The sequence below is a fragment of the Tachysurus fulvidraco genome, chromosome 9, assembly GCF_022655615.1.
Source record: "Tachysurus fulvidraco isolate hzauxx_2018 chromosome 9, HZAU_PFXX_2.0, whole genome shotgun sequence".
Taxonomy (NCBI): Eukaryota; Metazoa; Chordata; class Actinopteri; order Siluriformes; family Bagridae; genus Tachysurus; species Tachysurus fulvidraco.
Window position 1 is genome coordinate 10559620 of NC_062526.1, and position 18807 is coordinate 10578426.

General features: G+C 36.8%; 1 protein-coding gene across 12 annotated transcripts in view; it reads right to left on the bottom strand.

The window, feature by feature from the left end:
• The window catches only part of kcnt1b (potassium sodium-activated channel subfamily T member 1b), a 78650-nt gene that overhangs the window by 49223 nt on the left and 10620 nt on the right, over positions 1 to 18807 (bottom strand). For 2 of the 12 annotated variants that reach the window (XM_027138259.2, XM_027138257.2), the window contains exon 1: positions 1229 to 1751. The exons of 8 other annotated variants lie outside the window; for them this stretch is intronic. In XM_027138259.2, the coding sequence (XP_026994060.1) occupies positions 1229 to 1377 (149 nt within the window). In that variant the 5' untranslated portion in view covers positions 1378 to 1751. Of the gene's footprint in view, positions 1 to 1228; positions 1752 to 18807 lie in introns of those variants that run through there. 2 more of the 12 variants (XM_027138263.2, XM_027138265.2) reach the window with 1 other exon arrangement.

The following is an 18807-nucleotide window of genomic DNA, read 5'->3' on the forward strand; positions in this document are numbered from 1 at the left end:
ATGTATGACAGTGTCCACTGTTATTTGATTTGAATTACATGGCTGATATTTATTGATTATTAGCTTGCTGAGCAATAAATATTTAATAAGGAACTAAAATATCATGAAATCCTTCACAGTGAGAAATGTAATAGATAGATAGATAGATAGATAGATAGATAGATAGATAGATAGATAGATAGATAGATAGATAGATAGATAGATAGATAGATAGATAGATAGATAGATAGATAGATAGAACTCAACATGTGATGTGACATGGAACACATAGTGCTGACTGGTTTGATGAAAAAATAAAGACAATCATTAATGGATGCAAAAATATAAGACTGCGCATTTTTTTGTTGTTGTTAAAGGTTTTTAAGGCTCAAGTATCGCCGGTCACTTGTGAAACAATGCACATGAGCACACACCTCTTATTTGACTGTCAAATGTGAAATCAGAACTGAAGCTGCTGCAGCCAACTGCACTGTCAACAAAAAATGATAACCTGCAGGTATTCGCAGTCACAGTCTATGTGGTTCTCAACAAATATGTTGAAAACTAGGCCTGTTTCATTCATTCGACATTTCTGGAATGTAACAGGATTACTTGCGAAAATGTCAGTATACTGTAGGAGGAAACAGGTGCAGAACACTTAAGGCTCTATGCATCTTGCTACAAATGTCCCTGTTTGATTTGATGTATGCTTGGATATAGATGCTGCCAGTGCTGACTGTATATTAAGTTATTTGAACAGATAGCTTACAGGCTTTTCTGTGCATGGGCTATAAGAGAAAATATTGCACTACAGAAATGCAAAATGTCCATACAGTGTATTGAAATAAATCTGGCAGCATGCGACAATTTACAAGCATCTTCAAGCTTTAATGACACTGACTTAAAGACAGCTGTCACACAACACATTACACGGACGACCATTCGACACAAGCATGCAGAGCTGAACCAGGGCTGTATGCAGCGTTACCAGGTGCTGAGAAATTGCTTAAAATTCTAGCGCATTCTAGCGCCCCGGCTGATCCGGGATCAGTTTCTCCTGCACGCGCTACTGTTGCACTGCGAATGATAGAGCTGCTGCTAAAAAGCACGCATCTCAATCAGGGGCTAGTCGTGATCATAGATTTGTAATTGTTGCGATGGGTTGATCGTGCAGATAGATGCAGCGTTAGGTTAATCGGAGTGCACCTGGCAGCACTGTGCTCTGACTGACTGCTGATCTCTGCGGTACCTCTGGCCGCCGTCGCTCGCCATGGTGCTGCTGGTGCGGAGCGGCGTCGCCGCGTTGTTCTGCTGCTGATCCGATGCGGATTTCCTCAGCTCGCTCTTCACCTCCTGATCGCTGTCACACGGAGACTCGGTCCGTTTAGCTCCCGCCATTCGGTCCGGTACCCGAGTTCAGACAGGGAGGAGAGGAGGCGGGAACATGGAGGAGGAGGAGGGGGTCCGAAAAACAGAAAGTCCGTCAGGGAGCGCGCATGGTGCACTGCCTATATACAGACAAGTGAACTCACTGGAGCCACGACTCAAGCGCTCCTCTGCACCTCTGCCACTATGTGCATAAAATCAAGCCGTATGTTGCTGTTTTTTTCTCTTTCCTCTACACACAGCATCTATCATGAAATATAAGAACACATTGCTAAACGCTAAAAAACAATAATCAGAGTTACTTTTCTTCTAAAACTGGTGTCAGATCCTGCCCAGCCAACAGCATTTTTGTGAGCCTTTGATGGGCCATACAAGTATTTATTTTCATGGTCTGTGCTGTGGGGTGGGGTGTTTTAGCAGTACCACTCATGCACATTTGAATCCCGCCTAAGGAGCTGTTCACATCCTTTTGGGTTTTCCTCCCATTACCCAAAGACGTGCTGAAGGCTGATAAGCATTTTTAAATTTCAAAAATTCTATTTTGTTTTTTGCGGGAAACATCCCCAGGGTTGAGGAGTTCTTTTGAGTTGAGAAGTTCTTTTATTGGAAATAAAATCTATTTAGATCATTTATTTACAAACGAATGGATACAGGAAGATGTCTGCATGCATTTCAGGCATGTAACATAAGCCTCAGGGGAAAATAACTACATTTCTGTCCAATATTTTAACAAAGATCCTGAAAAATTGTATTAAAAATTGCTGCCAAAACACAGGCTGAATTGGTCAGTGGTGTGGCTAAGGTTCTTTAAGATATAAGATATATATTTTTAAAACAGCTAAAAATCTTAAATGTTTAATGATTAGTTTATATAAGTAATTACAAAGTTGAAAAATTACTACTTGTTTTCTTGTTCACTTGTTTTGGTAGGTTCTTGATGTTTTTAGAAGGAAAGTGAATCAAGTCATGCTTAACATTTAAAGGTAGGGTCTCCTTTGTTTTAAAGACAGTGTTGACAATTGAAATCACCAAAACAAACACGCCCCTAACACAAATCTGTCCCACTCCTGTATTGATAGCTCCGCCTACACATACATACTGTACGTAACCCAGGCAACTAATGGAAAGAAATGTGTCTTTATCATAGCTGATAAACAAACAAGCAAAAATAATACACAAGCATAATCATGCAAAGGACGGCATATATTAGTTCTGTGAAACAAAGCAAAACCAACATTACTCACCGATCGGGAAGGAAAAAAGTGCCTCGGCGTCTTAAGTAAAGTTGGATTTTCCCTAGTCAATAACTCCTGAGCTAAATGCTGTTACTAGCATAATGCAGTTGTAGCTGCCTCTCTACATTACTACGATAGAAAAAGAGGTGTTATTTGTGTAGTAACAGCGTTTAGCTCAAGAGTTATTGACTCAGGAACCTCCAATCTGTGAATACTTCCCGCTCCTTCAGTTCTCTCCAGTGCTGAAAAGCTGATCCTATATTAACACGGGTCCTACTTCTTGCCTTATCGTAAGCCTTTCTTCGCTTTCTTTCTTTGTTCATATCCTCCATGTCAATGTTAAAACCGCTTTCTGCTAATGTCACACATGCGCACTAAACACTCTCTCCACACATATTGACAAGACCCGGCCCTTTCTGCTCATTGGCTACACGTTAGTTTTGTATTTGTTTTGTTTTTCGGCCCAACACAGTTTTCTGAAGCATTTCTCAAACAACGGAGACCCCACCTTTAATGTTCAGTGAATTGTGAAAAGACTTTATATTATATAAAGAGATAGAACACTATAATGTCTATATGTCTTTTATCTAAAGGCTTTACGGGTTTTGCTCCAAGTGCGCTCTCATTTGGGTCTGAGAGCCACCAGTTCTTTAAAGATTTAAATTTCTTTAATTGCTATTCTGTAGTATTTGTGCTTGGCTTGCAGCGATAATAGTGATTAATTTGAACAACTTATCTTAACATATTAATTCCCTGTTCCTCTTTTTTCTCTATTTCCAATAGACTAGTTCCTTGTTAAAACACAAACAGCTTTAGATAACTGAGCCTTATGCCAGCTTATATATGTTTTTCAGTAGCTACTTCTGCAAGTAAAAGTTTATTCCACATCTACTGTACAGTATATCAGACTAAATCGGAGTAGCTGTAGGCCGAGGGAGTTTGGCAGGATAAAACAGAGTTTCAGCCAACTCACACTCTATTTTGGTGGCGTATGTGCTTCTTTTCCAGATGCTAAAAGAGGTGTTGTTGACTATTAGATGGTACTGAATATAATTTTACAAAGTGATGTCTAACAGATCTTTCTTATACCTTTGTTAAACAAATAGATATTAAATGTTTATTCATCATAATTTGTTAACAAATATTTAAGAAACAAACTAATAGACTTCAACAAGGTAATTTAGCAATGAACATTTTCTCATCCATTTTAGTATACAAAACAAGACACAATTTTATCTAAATACGTCAGTTTCGACACAGTCAGTGGCCTACTGCAGTAGCAATTGGTGAGCGTTCGAAGGAGATGACAGAAAGCAGCGAGAGGCGAGATTAATGTTTGTGACTGTGAGAGGAGTCTAAGGTTCAGGTAGACATGCAAATTCCCTTGGGCATAAAAATAAAGGGGGAAAAAGAAATACACATAAAAATACAATTACAAGACATCCATTTTTAATCTTGCTTATTTCAAAGACAAGTAAAAAGCTTTAGGCAGCAACATCATAACAAGCGACTGCAGTGCTCTTGGACCTCTTTCTTGCCAAGAAAATTTCTGTCTAAGTTAGACATACTCATACTCATTACTCCAACTGTAATAGAATACACACAGCCACTATTTCGACAGGGCCCTTTGAAAGGCATTAAAGAAAAATCTGTGTATGTTAATAGATCATCAATACTGACTTCTACCAACGCTTAGTTTCAAATCATCTAATAACTAACTTTCTCAAAAGCGGGACAAACAGTAGGAACACAAAAATGGCTACAAATATTTATTCTTAATCGGTAATAAATTTTTTTAATGAATTTATATATAAAGGCAAAGGAGAATTATGACACAAGTACAAACACTGCATCTTCTTGTTATTCCATGAAAGGTGTTATCAAGGAGTGAGTTATATTCAATATTTGGACCCTTTTGTTTAGGTAAAACTGGCCCATATATTATTAAGGTTTTCAAAGCATTACAGAAAAAAACACATCTGTAACAATAATCCCAAACAATATAGCTAACATTTTTGATCAATGTTTGCAATTGTGTCATTCGTTTTTTTAAAAATAAAGTTAAAATCTGTGTAAAAGATAAATAATAAATATATAATAAATCCTCACTTGGTGGCATACGTCTAGAGAACAAAAATGGAATTAAACATATTTTTTTTAATGTTTCAATTAATGTCTATTATTTTGAACTGATTTATCAAATGTGAACAATAATAAAAACACAAGAAACAAAAGATTATTTCAGTCACTGAAAAGGAAATGCAGCTCTTAAAAATGCATCTGCAACTAAACCTGTGAATCAAATGAAACATAAAACCAGAAAAGAAACTACTTAAATGCTTAAGTAAAAGAGAAAAAGGATTTAACAATAAAACAAAATGATTGAGGAAAATATGTACAAAGAATAATCACAATCAATTGAAACAATGGGATTCTGGTAATTCTGGAGCTTCTAGTTGATGTATTGTTTGTGACAGTAAAGTATAAATGTCAGTAGTCATGACATAATCTTAGCCTGTTTTCAAAGAGGAAAGGCTCTTGCATTTTAGCTAGCAGCGTTAACACAAGTGACACTGTAAGGCTAAAAAAAGGAAAAATTGCAGTGTTGATCAGTGGGCCAGTTATCATCTCTTATAGGAGAGCAGCCACAGGTCAGTTAACATCTGTCTGTGGGCAGCATTTAGCATTGTGGCTGTACTATGAACACCCCCCGTTTATATTAATGTGCCTGTTCAAATGTGCTAATGTTTCCATACAATAACAACTCATTCACAGGGACTTGCAAGGCTCCAAATAATCTAGATTTAATAATAATCATCAGGTTTAAAACATGATGTGTGTGTGTGTGTGTGTGTGTGTGTGTGTGTGTGTGTGTGTGTGTGTGTGTGTGTGTGTGTGTGTGAGAGAGAGAGAGAGACAGAGAGAGAGAGAGAGAGAGAGAGAGAGAGAGAGAGAGAGAGAGGGAGAGAGAGAGATTGGTAAAGCTATGATGTAGCTGAGAATAGGAACTAACTAACTACAAAATATAAACCAAACTGTTAAAATCATGGCTTCATGAATAAACTAAACGTAATCACTGTAAATCATGTTATCAAGCTTAAGATTTTGGACTGCTGAACGGACTGCTGTAATTGTTAAATAGCTTCAGTATAAGTGGAATAAAACACACCACACCATGTTGTTATACAGAATTAATACACTTTGGGGACCTTGCAGGCCGTATCGTGTCATTTGGCACAGTCTTGTCTTATTCTTATTCCCTATATGCACAAATATATATATTTATATATAATATATATACTATATATAATATATACTACTGTTTAGTAAGTGAAATGAATGGAAATTAACCTGTTGATATTATTTGGGTAGAACTGACCTTTGAGACTGACTTTTAAACATCCAGTCTGGGAGCAGAACAGACTGATCCTCTAACTGAATTAGAACACTGACATCTCATTATTGTCAGTGCTACTCAAGTCTACTCAAGATCTAATTCAACGTTGTTTTAAACTCTTTTGTCTTTTATTAGCCAGTATTTCCTTTGCCCTTATTAAATGCCATATCTTATTTGTCATTGTCTATTGATTTCTTTTGGATGTATTTCTTCTATAGAATAAAGGAGGACCACTGCTTCCCCACCTACAGTGAGCGTGATGAATCTTTGTCATTTGTAAGACTAACACTGGAACTGAGCTGGCAGAAATTAATAATTTGTTATTCACTTTTTTAGGAAATGATCATTTCTATTTCTATTTCTATTTCTATTTCATTTGCCCTTACAGTACATGCTTATTAAACACACAGAGCAGGCTGAGGTCTATAACCTGTCACTGAAAAATACGGTCACATCTATAACTCCAGATTTTCTACAGGTAATTTAAAGAATCTCGTGTCTAAAGGTCTCCTCAGGTGAAATCAATTGAAAGCCATAAATACCGCTTCAGGAATCCCATATCTGTAAAATCACTTTCTCCAGGGTTGGTGTTTTATATTTATAGTCATGCATTTTGTATAATTTATACACCACATAAACCACAGGGTTCTTAACTTCTCAAACATATCAACTCAATTTCTTTTAATTCACAAATCTGATTAGTTAGAAGGTGTTGATTAATTTTCTTAATTTTCCTCTCAGTGTGATTGAATCCTCAGTCCTTGTTGTTCCAGTTGTAACATGAACAAGAGATTAATAGTAATGCACTTAATACATTAATTAGTTAATGCATTATTGTTTCTATAGTGACATCACAGGAACTTTGACAGTAGACTCTCCACATAATATTAGGCTAATATTTATATGGAAATGTAGTTTAATAAGTGCTTTGCACAATCAAATTTTCCCAGCTCTGGAAAGTCTTTAGGACAGAGGATGCTTTCTAGTGGAGAGAAAGAGGGAGAGAGAGAGAGAGAGAGAGAGAGAGAGAGAGAGAGAGAGAGAGAGAGAGAGAGAGAGAGATGATATAAGAGATGCTGCATGTCCTGCTGGGGAAAAGGAGGAATGTTAGAAGATTCAGCCAAATATGTGACTTCATGCCAACCCTCGTGTTTCACATGTATATAATAGTATTATAATTATTATAGTTTTCAATTTTGTATCTATTTGTTTGCTTTTTATTACTATTATTATTACTATTGCTATCACTATTATTATTGTTTCTTTTTCTTTTCTATTCTATGTGACCTAGATTGAGATGTGATCTAGAGAGACAGAGAATAAAACGAGAGAGGTCTGATCTATAGAGAGACAGAGAGGCTGGTGAGGAAATGACTCTTTATGTTGAGAGAATAACTTCAATCAGATAAAATGTAGGTGAGACCAGGAACTAACTTGTCTCTCGGTTGTTCCACAACATTAACTATAACTGTAAACTGTAAACACTCCCCAACACACACACACACACACACACACACACACACACACACACACACACACACACACATACAGAAAGAGAAACAAAATACCCATGTAAGAGCCGTCCCTGCCCAAGCAATTAAATTGCTACAACAGGAAGATCATTTCATCATATGAACAGGAGATGATGATGATGATGGTGCTGACTACTGATATTGATGATAATAATGGTGATTATGGTGAGGATGATAACTGTATTGATGATGATGATGATGATGATGATGATAACCTTCTGTATAATAACAGGGAACAGACATTTTTTTCTAATTCTGCTAAAGCACTTAATTATTTTTAAGTATAAAATCTCCTTTCTTTGCTTTTTCCCTTTAAGATTAAGTGGCATTTCAGTCCCACCATGATTTCTTCCCCCTGCACATTTTCCCTGTTACACCTTCATTTCTAAATTTATATTCTACACCTACAGCCTTCTTCATCATAAAGCCGCAAAGCATTAACGATTCACAGTATTTTATAACTGGAATAACATTAAATTCCTATCACTGTACAAATAGTATTAGCATTTATTGCGTAATCCTCTAATCACAATTATTTGAGTGATCAGGATTATTTAAGAGAAACACAATTCATGATTACATTTCATGATCATGTGTGTAGACATATTACATATTTAGTTTCCTTCTGCACAATCATTTTCACTTTTCACTTTTTTTAAGTATGTTAAACATATTCAAGCTTTTTTCTGTAATATATTTTTCAGGCAGCCCAGATGGTGGCAGTTGAAGGCAGAATGAGAACAAAATGTCCCCAGAAATTGGACAATTGCTTGATTTGCTCTTTCTATTTGCCCATTAGCTTGGGGTAATAACCAGATGTCAGACTGGCACATAATCCTAGCATTTCCATGATTCTCCCCTATACTCATACAAATTGTACCCTGTCACTCACAACATCTTCTGGGATGCCAAACTACCTGAACATAGTTTGTAGAGATTTGTGATGAAGCCAGTGGTTACAGTATGTGAGACTATTCCCGCTGTGGTTTTGGCAATGGGAGATGATTTCAAGCTGGTAAGAGTCTGGGAACTTTGGCTTGATAACAGGATGTGCACAAGGAGATAAAGTTCTGAATGTCCAAGAGAATGTGTGGCCACCAGTATTTACATTGCAGAAGCTGATGAGTTGTGAGGCTGCCTGAGTGTCCTGTAGCCAGTATAGGTCGACACAGACTTTATGTTGATTGGACACTGAGTGGGGATTCTCTGTTAAAGGAGTGTTGTTGAGTTCATGGTTGAATTCCAAGGTGAAAGTCCCCACAAATTGGGACTGGGCATTTGTTCTGTGTTCTTTTTGGGAAAGGCAGGAAAGAAGCATGAGAAGAAGTCTACTTTTGTGTTGTTGGAACCTGGACAATTTGAAGAGGGTGAAATCAAAGAGAAATATAAGGCCTAGCTTGCTTGGCATGAGTTTAGTCATTTGGCAGATTTGATGTATTAAAGATTCTTGTGGTCTGTGCAAATAACAAACAGTGAAACACCATTTTGTGATGCCATTCATCCAGGGCTAGCTTAACAGAAAGGAGATCCGTATCATTTTTGTTGAAACAGTATAGTTGAGTATTTTGGGCTCTTTCTTCATTAGTGGAACTTGAGCACATCCCTGATGAACCCCAGCAGGGTTTGATGTTAGTGAGAATGACTTAGATCTTGATTACTGAGACTTGATGCAGGAAAACTCCACAAAGTCTGATTAGACATCCTAGACATTGAAAGCATCTCTGCTCATTGTGAAAGAAATTGTTTTCATAGAGAAAATCCAGGACCTGTATGTTTCCTTGGATGGGAAGTAAATCAATATGTCATCCATGTACCCAATGACGACTTGCTCAGCATGACTTAGAGGACATCATTGATGAAGCACTGGAACGCCTATGGAGCGTAAGTGTGCCCATATGGCATCACACAGTACTCAAAGTGACCAGAGGAGGTGCTAAAAGCCATTTTCCAATCATAACCTTCACAGATGCAGATTGCAGTGTGATGTTGCTTCTGGCATTGATGAGACAATATTGTTCACTGTTCAATATATATGTTGTAAATATAAAAGACATGCATAGCATTCATTTATTTTCAGTAACCATTTGTCCAGGTCAGGATTGAAAAAAAAAATAGTTCTTTTTTTTTAGCTTGTAATACAATCTATTCAAAATAAATTTAAGATGTAACTTTAGAAATCTGATACATCTATATAAGTATGATTTAAAAATAACAACAATCTGAAAGATTATATAAGATAAGATATTCCTTATCTTATCTTATCTTATCTTACATAAGCTTTCAGATTGTAGTTGTTATTTTTAAATCACACTTATATAGACGTATCAGATTTCTATTGAGATCAGAATCATACTGAGATATGAGTCAATATGATTAGCTAAATAAATAGCTCTTTTATTGTTTTTTAAAACAGTTTTTATTTGAACAACAATCAAAAAAAGTTTCTTTCTTTCTTTCTTTCTTTCTTTCTTTCTTTCTTTCTTTCTTTCTTTCTTTCTTTCTTTTGTGTACAGTTAATAATAATGTGAGTGTGTTCAGCTATCACTGCATGTGACAGATCGACTGCATGGATGGAGTGTGAACATGCTTCTGCATCTCTGTTCTTCTTGAGCTTCCTGCATGTGGATGTTATGTAACATCACTAAGGCAGCAGACCTCATAGAGAGGCACCGTGTGGTAGATGTACGAATTACATACACTATACACTTTTCTCTTCACATCATACAGAGGTGGGTGCACGCTGGTAAAAAAAAAAAAAGAAAAACTCAAAAACAAATTATGCTCATGACAGTAATAGGAAATTAAAATCTTGGCAGTGATTGTTTAAGAATCAGCAATTAATTGTTTGTAGTTTATCAATCATGGAACTCAAAATACTTGCATCAATCCTTCTAACATACAATTAATGACAAGATAACCGAATTCAACATATTCTTTTTTAAATCCCTTTATGATCATGATAAATGAAGATCAGAAATCACACATGATGCCTCATTCAGCATTTACGCTTCAGTTCTTAGCCCAAAACGGCAGATGGAAGTGGAGAGCTGTGCTCACATTCTGCTGTTTCTCTGTATTGAGTACAAATTCACAGTCACACACTCCACATTCACAGGGACAGCAGAAACTGATTTTGCTGTTAAGTTATGGTGTGCAAATTCCCCCAAAATGAACCATGGTTTGGTTTTGACTGAGAAATCAAACGAAAGCAAGCCATGGTTTATACCACTATGCTCACTGCATCATTCACCCTTTTAAGTACACACAAGTAAATCTAGTCTATTATGTGGATTTGCATAAATGATAGACATGACTGTGAGTTTCTCCGGATAAAAATATCGCCAAAATTTATAAAGTAAGATTTTGGTGTTTATTGTTTAATGCATAAACCATACGATGCGTGCCTGCAAAAGTGCTTAAAATGAAAACACATTGAAAAGTCACCTTCAAGTTGCCCTTTAATCCTTGAAGAAGTCTAACATAATAAAATACTAAACAAATCCTAAGCATGAATTACTGTGTGTGGAGTTTTTTATATTCTCTTATGTCTGACTGGGTTTCCTCTGGGTTATCTGGTTTTCTCCAAGCTCCAAAAACACCCTAATAAGTGGACTGACACCTCTAAATGACTTCACGTGGAAGTGAAAGTGTGACTATCCATTTAAGGGTATATTCCCATATAAACTGCTTTATTCTGGTAAAATTGGCCACAAAGTGGAAACACACACTAGAAGGGAAGCCGGGTCATGTTAGTACAACCTACAGTACACACAATCACTCACTCAGTCACAGTTGTCAGTAAACCTACAGGCATGGTTTTGGACAGCAGAAGGAAAGTTAAGACATCAGAAGAAACTCATACAGACAAGAACATGGGAAGAATATTTCAAAGTATTCGATGGAGCTGAGGAAGAGGCATCATTATACCCAATCGTCCTTCAATATCAAACTATGACCCAATATCAAGTCAACAATATAGTAATTTACAGTATTGTTAAAAGAGTTGTGTTAAGATTAAAAGCCATTATAATGCCATTATCAAGACACTAATAACTAGTTACCATTAAAACTACTTTCACTGTATTTTGTAGTTCAGAATTATTAACTATATCTACAATTAGCACCATAGTACACCTTAGACAAACAAGTGTGTAAGGAATGTTTATTCCTGTAACCAGATATAATTTGGAGTTTTACCGAACAGCATGGCATGACTGGCAGAATGACCCAAGTCGTTAAGAACGTCAGCTTTTTATGAGCGAATCCATAATTTCTATTTTCAAGCTGTAGTTTCACATCCATTTCTGCAGCTGTCTCATCAGGTAGCAGCTGCTTGATTGGGTGACATTTTTTCACTTTGGTTGTGTAACAGCTGCCTTTAAGACTAATGTTAAAGACAATTTAAAGCAAAACATCATCTTTTGTATTTTTGTTCTAGAAAGATCTCTGTTTAATTTTTTGTCATGCTATTTTTCAAGCTTACAAGCATATATAATTGATTTCGGTTAAACTAATGGGAAATGTTTACAATCATGCGAGTGAGGAATTTATTTTTCATGGGATTTCATGGCAGCTTTAACCTGGAGCTCCTTTGTTGTTATATAACTGATAACAACTTAAACTTACACGCAACAAAACTCTGAAAGTGTTCTGATGAGGAATATGCAAATGAACAGCCAAGGCACAAGCGGAAAATTTGATTAGGGCTCTAAGGATAGTTTTATAATATGTACTGTTTTTTAGCTCTTGCATGCTCTACTTTATTTATTTATTTATTTATTTATTTATTTATTTATTTATTTAAAATGTAACATACCAATTGTGGTGTTTTATATGTGGTGTTTCAATACCGTAATATTTAAACATAAGGCATTAAAACAGTTCAGTTTCAACCTGGTGGCAATGAAATCTCTTACAAAACATAAACCAACAGGGGATTCTAATGTCAGCATGTGGTTTTACAGGCAGACTGTAACTCTCTCTCACACACACACATAGACACACACACAAACACACACAAACACATTGAGCTTCCCTGAAGACACAGAGGAATTATAAGCAAGCAAACAGATAGAAACTTTCTCAGAATTCATATATATAATTAAAGACAATAAGAGAAAAAAGAGAACCCAAACTTCTATATTAAGATGCAAACCATGTATCTTGTACAATGAATCATATTATGTCTAAAACGCAAACAGTCCACAGGATTGAGCAATTATTAAAACAGTTGGACTCAAAGAGAACAGAGAAAAAAGACTGGATGATTGCAGAATATTAAACAGATGTGTGAATGCAACTAATTATTTGCTGAGGAATTGCCTAGCTGTGAATTGCAGAGCAATCATCACAAAGTGCCTAAAATATCGGGGTGACAGCTCAGAGAAAACATTTACATGTCGATGAGTTTGTGGGAATTAAGCAGTCAATCTGCACTTCATGGCTGAAACAGGATTAATATTTGATCCATTTAGTATTGGCTGATTTTCCTTACAGCATGTGTGTTATTATGTCATTCCTATAACTGCTTTTTCATGACTCGGAAGCGCTGTTATTATATCTTCAGTACATTTTAATTATTTTGAACATGCTTTTACATTAAATCGAAATACATAACATTGCATTGGGATATGAAGAGTGTTACGTTTGAAAATTATGTAGTATTTCCACTAGAATGCTAAACAGCTTTGAGCAAATAATACCAACCTGTTACCCCCTGCTGTCACATACAGTAACAAAAAAAAACCCTGCAATCTCATTCTCTCTGTAAGATTTCCACAAGGATCTGCATTAATAGTGCTTGTCTGGTCACATAAGAGCACTAAATCCTCCACTTTCCATCGAACTCCTGAGACTGCATCTCTTCACACTGCACAGCACACCAGGACACACACAAGCAGTTTCCTTCTCTATTTTCCTCCTCAAGCTGCTTAATATCCCCGACAGCCAGGGCTTTAAATGTGTCAGCCAATTTAATTGTCAGCGCACATCTTGAGAGCTCATTTAGAGCACTTGCAGACAAATTTTCATTCGCTGATCACTTTATTAGGAACACCTTTAGATTTGTTCATCCGTGCTGATATCCAATCAGTCAAACACGTGGCAGCAGTGCAATTCATAAACTCATGCAGATATAGCTTAAGAGCTCTGGGTAAAGTTCATATTAAACATCGGCATGATGGAAAATGTGGTCTCAGTGTCCCTAGTGTTGTTGTACCGGGTTGAGTATTTCAAAGACTGCTGATCTCATGGGATTGTCACACATAACAGTTTTAAAGCATTCACATGGAACGACACAAAACAAAACAAACAAACAAACAAAAAAAATCTAGTTCTAGAGCAGAAATGCCTGTCAGAGTAGAATGAGCTGACAGAAAGGTAACACTAATAACCACTCTTTACAACCATGGCAAGCAGAAAAGCATCTCAGCATCCATAAAACCTCGAACCTTGACATGAACAGCAGACAATCTAGGTTCCACTCCGTTCGGTCATAAACAGGAATCTGAGGACAGAGCAGGCACACACTTACTGAGACTGGATAGTTGATTGGATAGTATCTTGACATTCCTGATAAAATGCTTTTTGAGTTTTTATTCTAGACAATAAAGCTATAAAGAAGAGATCATTTTCACAGTGAGTTAAAATAACCCAGGTAGTGATAGTGCAACCACAGTAAGCCTTCATCAATCATCAAACACCCTTAAAGTCTATTAAATTTAACTTAGAAGGGGAGACCTGCCTCCATCACACAAGGTGTTGCTTTAATCACTGGAGAGAACATCCTCGTTACATGATCGTGCCCTAGCCTGTGTTTTTTTTTTCTTTTTCCTGACGGCAAGGCTTTCTGCTGCCCGCCCACTTGATGTACAGTACATCAGTGACTAATGTGGCCTTTAGTCTAGACTGTAGCACATGACGAACCACTCAAAGTGCCCTGCACAGCTAGCTGAGCACTCACCTCCCATCAGCCATCACACTCACACGCGCTCATTAAACACCCCCAGACTCATATACTGTAGGCAGACGAGGAAGGCTAAACACCTCTAGATTAACAAGTGCACATAGATGAAAATTTAAAATGACATTTGCTGATATTATAAGAGTGAACAAATATATATTAACATTGCTAGTATTTCTTGTTTGTGTGTTGTAAGTGTGATGTTAGTGTAATTGTAATGTGCGAACTTATTGTCAGTCCCCGCCTCTCCTGAATACCGACACCAGCAATATATTCACATTTAACCACATTTGGCAACCGTGGTGAGCAGAAAAGCATCACATAAACCACAACACATAAGGACTCTGAGGCTACAGTGGGCATAGACTCATCAAAACTGAACAGCTCAAGATCAGAAAAAGACCAAACCATGTTCTGATTCTTTTTTTACTTTATCGCCAATAATTGCATGAGGCTTTATACAGTACAGTAGCTGAACTGTTTTTGCTCTCAGTTATAATATCAGCAAGTATATTTTTATATTTTGAGGACATGTACTTGTGTATGATGTTTTATAGATTACACTATAAACTTAATAAAAGCCTAATCCCAGAAGCTGTAAATTAAACAGATAGCAGCTAGAAGTTATCAGTGTTTCACTCTTTCTATCCCTTTTGTCCTGACTTACAATCTCTTAGGTTCTAGTTTGTTTATGTACTGTATGTTTGCTTTTGTTTACTTTGCTAAAGCTTCATGTCTTGTTCCTGTGATAGCAGTAACTTTGACAGCTAAATTGTCTCAAATAATAGTATTTCAGCCTAATTAAGATAATAGTACAAAAACTTTTTTACAATGTTTTAGAATACATTGTGATTTCTTTGTGAACATGACGTCTCTGTTTCTATTTCAACATTTCAGCCTAATGACATCGACTCCATACACTGGTAATATGTACACAACTGCTATGTACTTGAGTGGATACAATATATTGCATAAAATGAATGCACATTACACACAATGCTGACATGAAAATGTTCATCATACATCTGTAAGCCATTAAATATTTATAAGAAAATATGAGGCATATAAATTTGGCCTACGGGCTTCTGCATATAAAAGGGCATGACAGTAAAATTTCCATTTTATAATACAATAACAAAATGACATTTCTTTTACAGGGCATTTATTGTTAGACGTTTGGCCTTTGAAATGGTTTCCTGTTATATATTACTTGTGATGATTTGTTTGGGATCATCTATCTGCACAACATACTTTGGAATATTTGAGAAAAATGTTGAATTCTTGTCAAAGACATAAGCGTAGGTTAAATACAAGCATGCTTTGTAATAAGGTTCCTTCAGCAGGTCTCTCATCACATCTTTAAAATCTGAAACGAAACACGGCTGCTGGTTATTAAAAGGCGTATACTGAATAATCAGTCCACTATTGTTCACAGGTTTCACAATTGCACACAGAGTGTGTTTCCAATTTTTTCCCCCCAAATATTGCCTTAATTATAATGAGGATACTCAGTTTTCTGCAGCACTTAAGAGTTATGGCATTGTTACAGAGAACTCTACTGAAATGAGTTAAATATAATTTTAATTATGCCCTTATTATTTGTTTCTATGCAAATTGTCATTAATTTGGTTTAATAGACGTTAAAAAACATTGTGATGTTTTTATTTGAAAAATGTTGTACCTTTAAACTCGGATATGAATTTTCTTATGAATTTTTGAAGGTAGCTGAAATGAACAAGATATATAGTGTATTGAATCTTCCTGATATTTACTCCAGAATCCTTGTGATAAATCTGCTCGGAAATGTATGCAATTCAAGAGTCTGTATGAACGATAGAGTAATGAACTGTTTTTACACAGTGACTATTACATTTAATTTGTTCAAGTACTAGAGGGTTTTTCTTTACAGCAACTATATTCAATGACAACATTTAATCTTGTTTATTCGTTATAACTTCATTCTCAACAGACTTTTATTGATAATTGTTAACAACTAAATAAAGAATCTAGAAGCTTTGCTTTTGCTAAAAGGGACAGGAGGTATAACGTTGATCTGAACAAGTCATGTAAAGTCATGAATGCAAATATAAGCCATTGTTCAGTTGAGCATTTTCTAAAAAAGGACCTAAGATGATATCAATGGGGGTCACGGTGGCTTAGTGGTTAGCATGCTTGCCTCACACCTCCAGGGTTGGGGGTTCCATTCCTGCCCCTGACTTGTGTGTGTGCATGTTCTCCCCATGCTTCGGGGGTTTCCTCCGGGTACTCCGGTTTCCTCCCCCGGTCCAAAGACATGCTTGGTAGGTTGATTGGCATCTCTGGAAAATTGTCCGTAGTGTGTGATTGCGTGAGTAAATGAGAGTGTGTGTGTCCTGTGATGGGTTGGCACTCCGTCCAGGGTGTATCCTGCCTTGATGCCTGATGACGCCCGAGATAGGCACAGTCTCCCCGTGACCCGAGGTACAATAGTTCGGATAAAGCAGTAGAAAATGAATGAATGAATGAATGAATGAATGAAAGATATCAAGGCTGACAAAAGTGAATTTAACCCACTCACTGTGCGCCATTGCATCCTAGCCTATACAATACACAACTGCTCTTAAGTAGGTTATGTTAAAAAAAAACACCAACTCTGCAGATCTTTGTCATTTCTAAGTGGTGTAATGTGTAATATAGTGTATGGTGAGGTGTGCACTTCCTTCCTCTCACTCGCCAAGAGTAATTTTGCCCATGAGTCAAGTTCATTACCAAAATAGAGCCACAAGCTAAAGTCAAATAAAAAATTCATTTGTAAACTTTATTTTATTAGAATCCTAGCAAGTTAATAGAATAGAAGCCTTCATTATTGTCATATATACATTACAGCAAAATCTTTCTTTACATATCCCAAAGTTGGAGGTTGAGGTCAGAGCACAGGGTCAGCCATGATACAGCACTACTGGACCAGTGAGGGTTAAGAGCTTTGCTCAAGGGATCAACAGTGGCAGCTTGGCAGTGCAGGGGCTTGAACCCATCAATCACCCAGAGCCTTATCTGCCTGAGACACCACTATTGTAGTGGTTAATTTCCATGCAACTACACAAATAAGATTACTCTGTCACAGAATTATCCTGTTGTCGCTGATGCATTGGGGCTGTTTTCTGGTGCTCTATGTGCTCTCTTGAAGATTGATAGATAGATCAGAAATTTCTCAAATCTTGTCAGCAAAAACAGTAAAGGCTCATCAGAAGGTTGTGAGTTTAAATCCCAGAACTGCCAACTTGCCTTTCTGGGCTCTTCACCAAGGTACCTAATCCTCAACAGCTCAGCTGTATAAATGAGATAAATGTAAGCCACTCTGTGTAAAGGCATCAGTCAAATACCAAAAATGTAAATGTAGTTGTGGAAGACGTCAATCCTTGGATTTGGATTTTGATTAATTCCAGAATATACTGCTGTAGATTACTGTTGGACTCAGTTGTGTGGACTAATTTCAAGTGCAGCTAGAAGACATTGGACACACAGATGTAAGTCCTGGCTCATTCACACACTGTGGGGATTTTAATTTTGATATAAAAACATGCATCTACATTACAATCCTAAAATCTAATGAACAATGGTATGTTTTAGGAAATATTATAGTTGTATTCAATTACATACAGGTCTGTATGTTTTTACACAAAAACCAAATGCTTCTAGGCTTCTTTTAGTCACACAGCTTAGAGCGTGATGATATACAAAACTAGATCAAAAGCACCTTTAGATAGCATTAGTCACTGCATTATACAGCTACCTGGCCTACACTAGAGGCATTTGTGCCACTTATGTCATTGAGGCACCACAATCCAGCATCGACTGCACAGTAAAGCACCGTATTCTCGCCTTTGAAATTATGTCACGGTTCAGTGAATCCAGAATAAGAAAAAAACAAAAACAAAAAAAAATGAAAGGAAAGATTGATGTGACTGGCTGTAATAAGAAGCGCAGAAAAACTGCTGGTGCACGGGAGTCATTCTGTCATGAGTGATTTTTCCCTTTCCACTTGTCAGTTATGTGGCTCTCCAGCTCCCACACACTTAAATGCAGACACACATAGATATGTACACTCACACACAACACACACAAACAAGAAACAGAAGGAAAGACCTCAAACCATTCGATTTTGGAACACATCCCTGGAGATAATCACAGCTCATAAACGACACCTGCAAACACTCACGCACACAGACACACACACAACACACACCCATTGCTCATCCCTTAAAGTCAGACAGCAAACAGTTACACACACATACACACACACACACACACACACCCCATGGCATAATGAAGCATGTA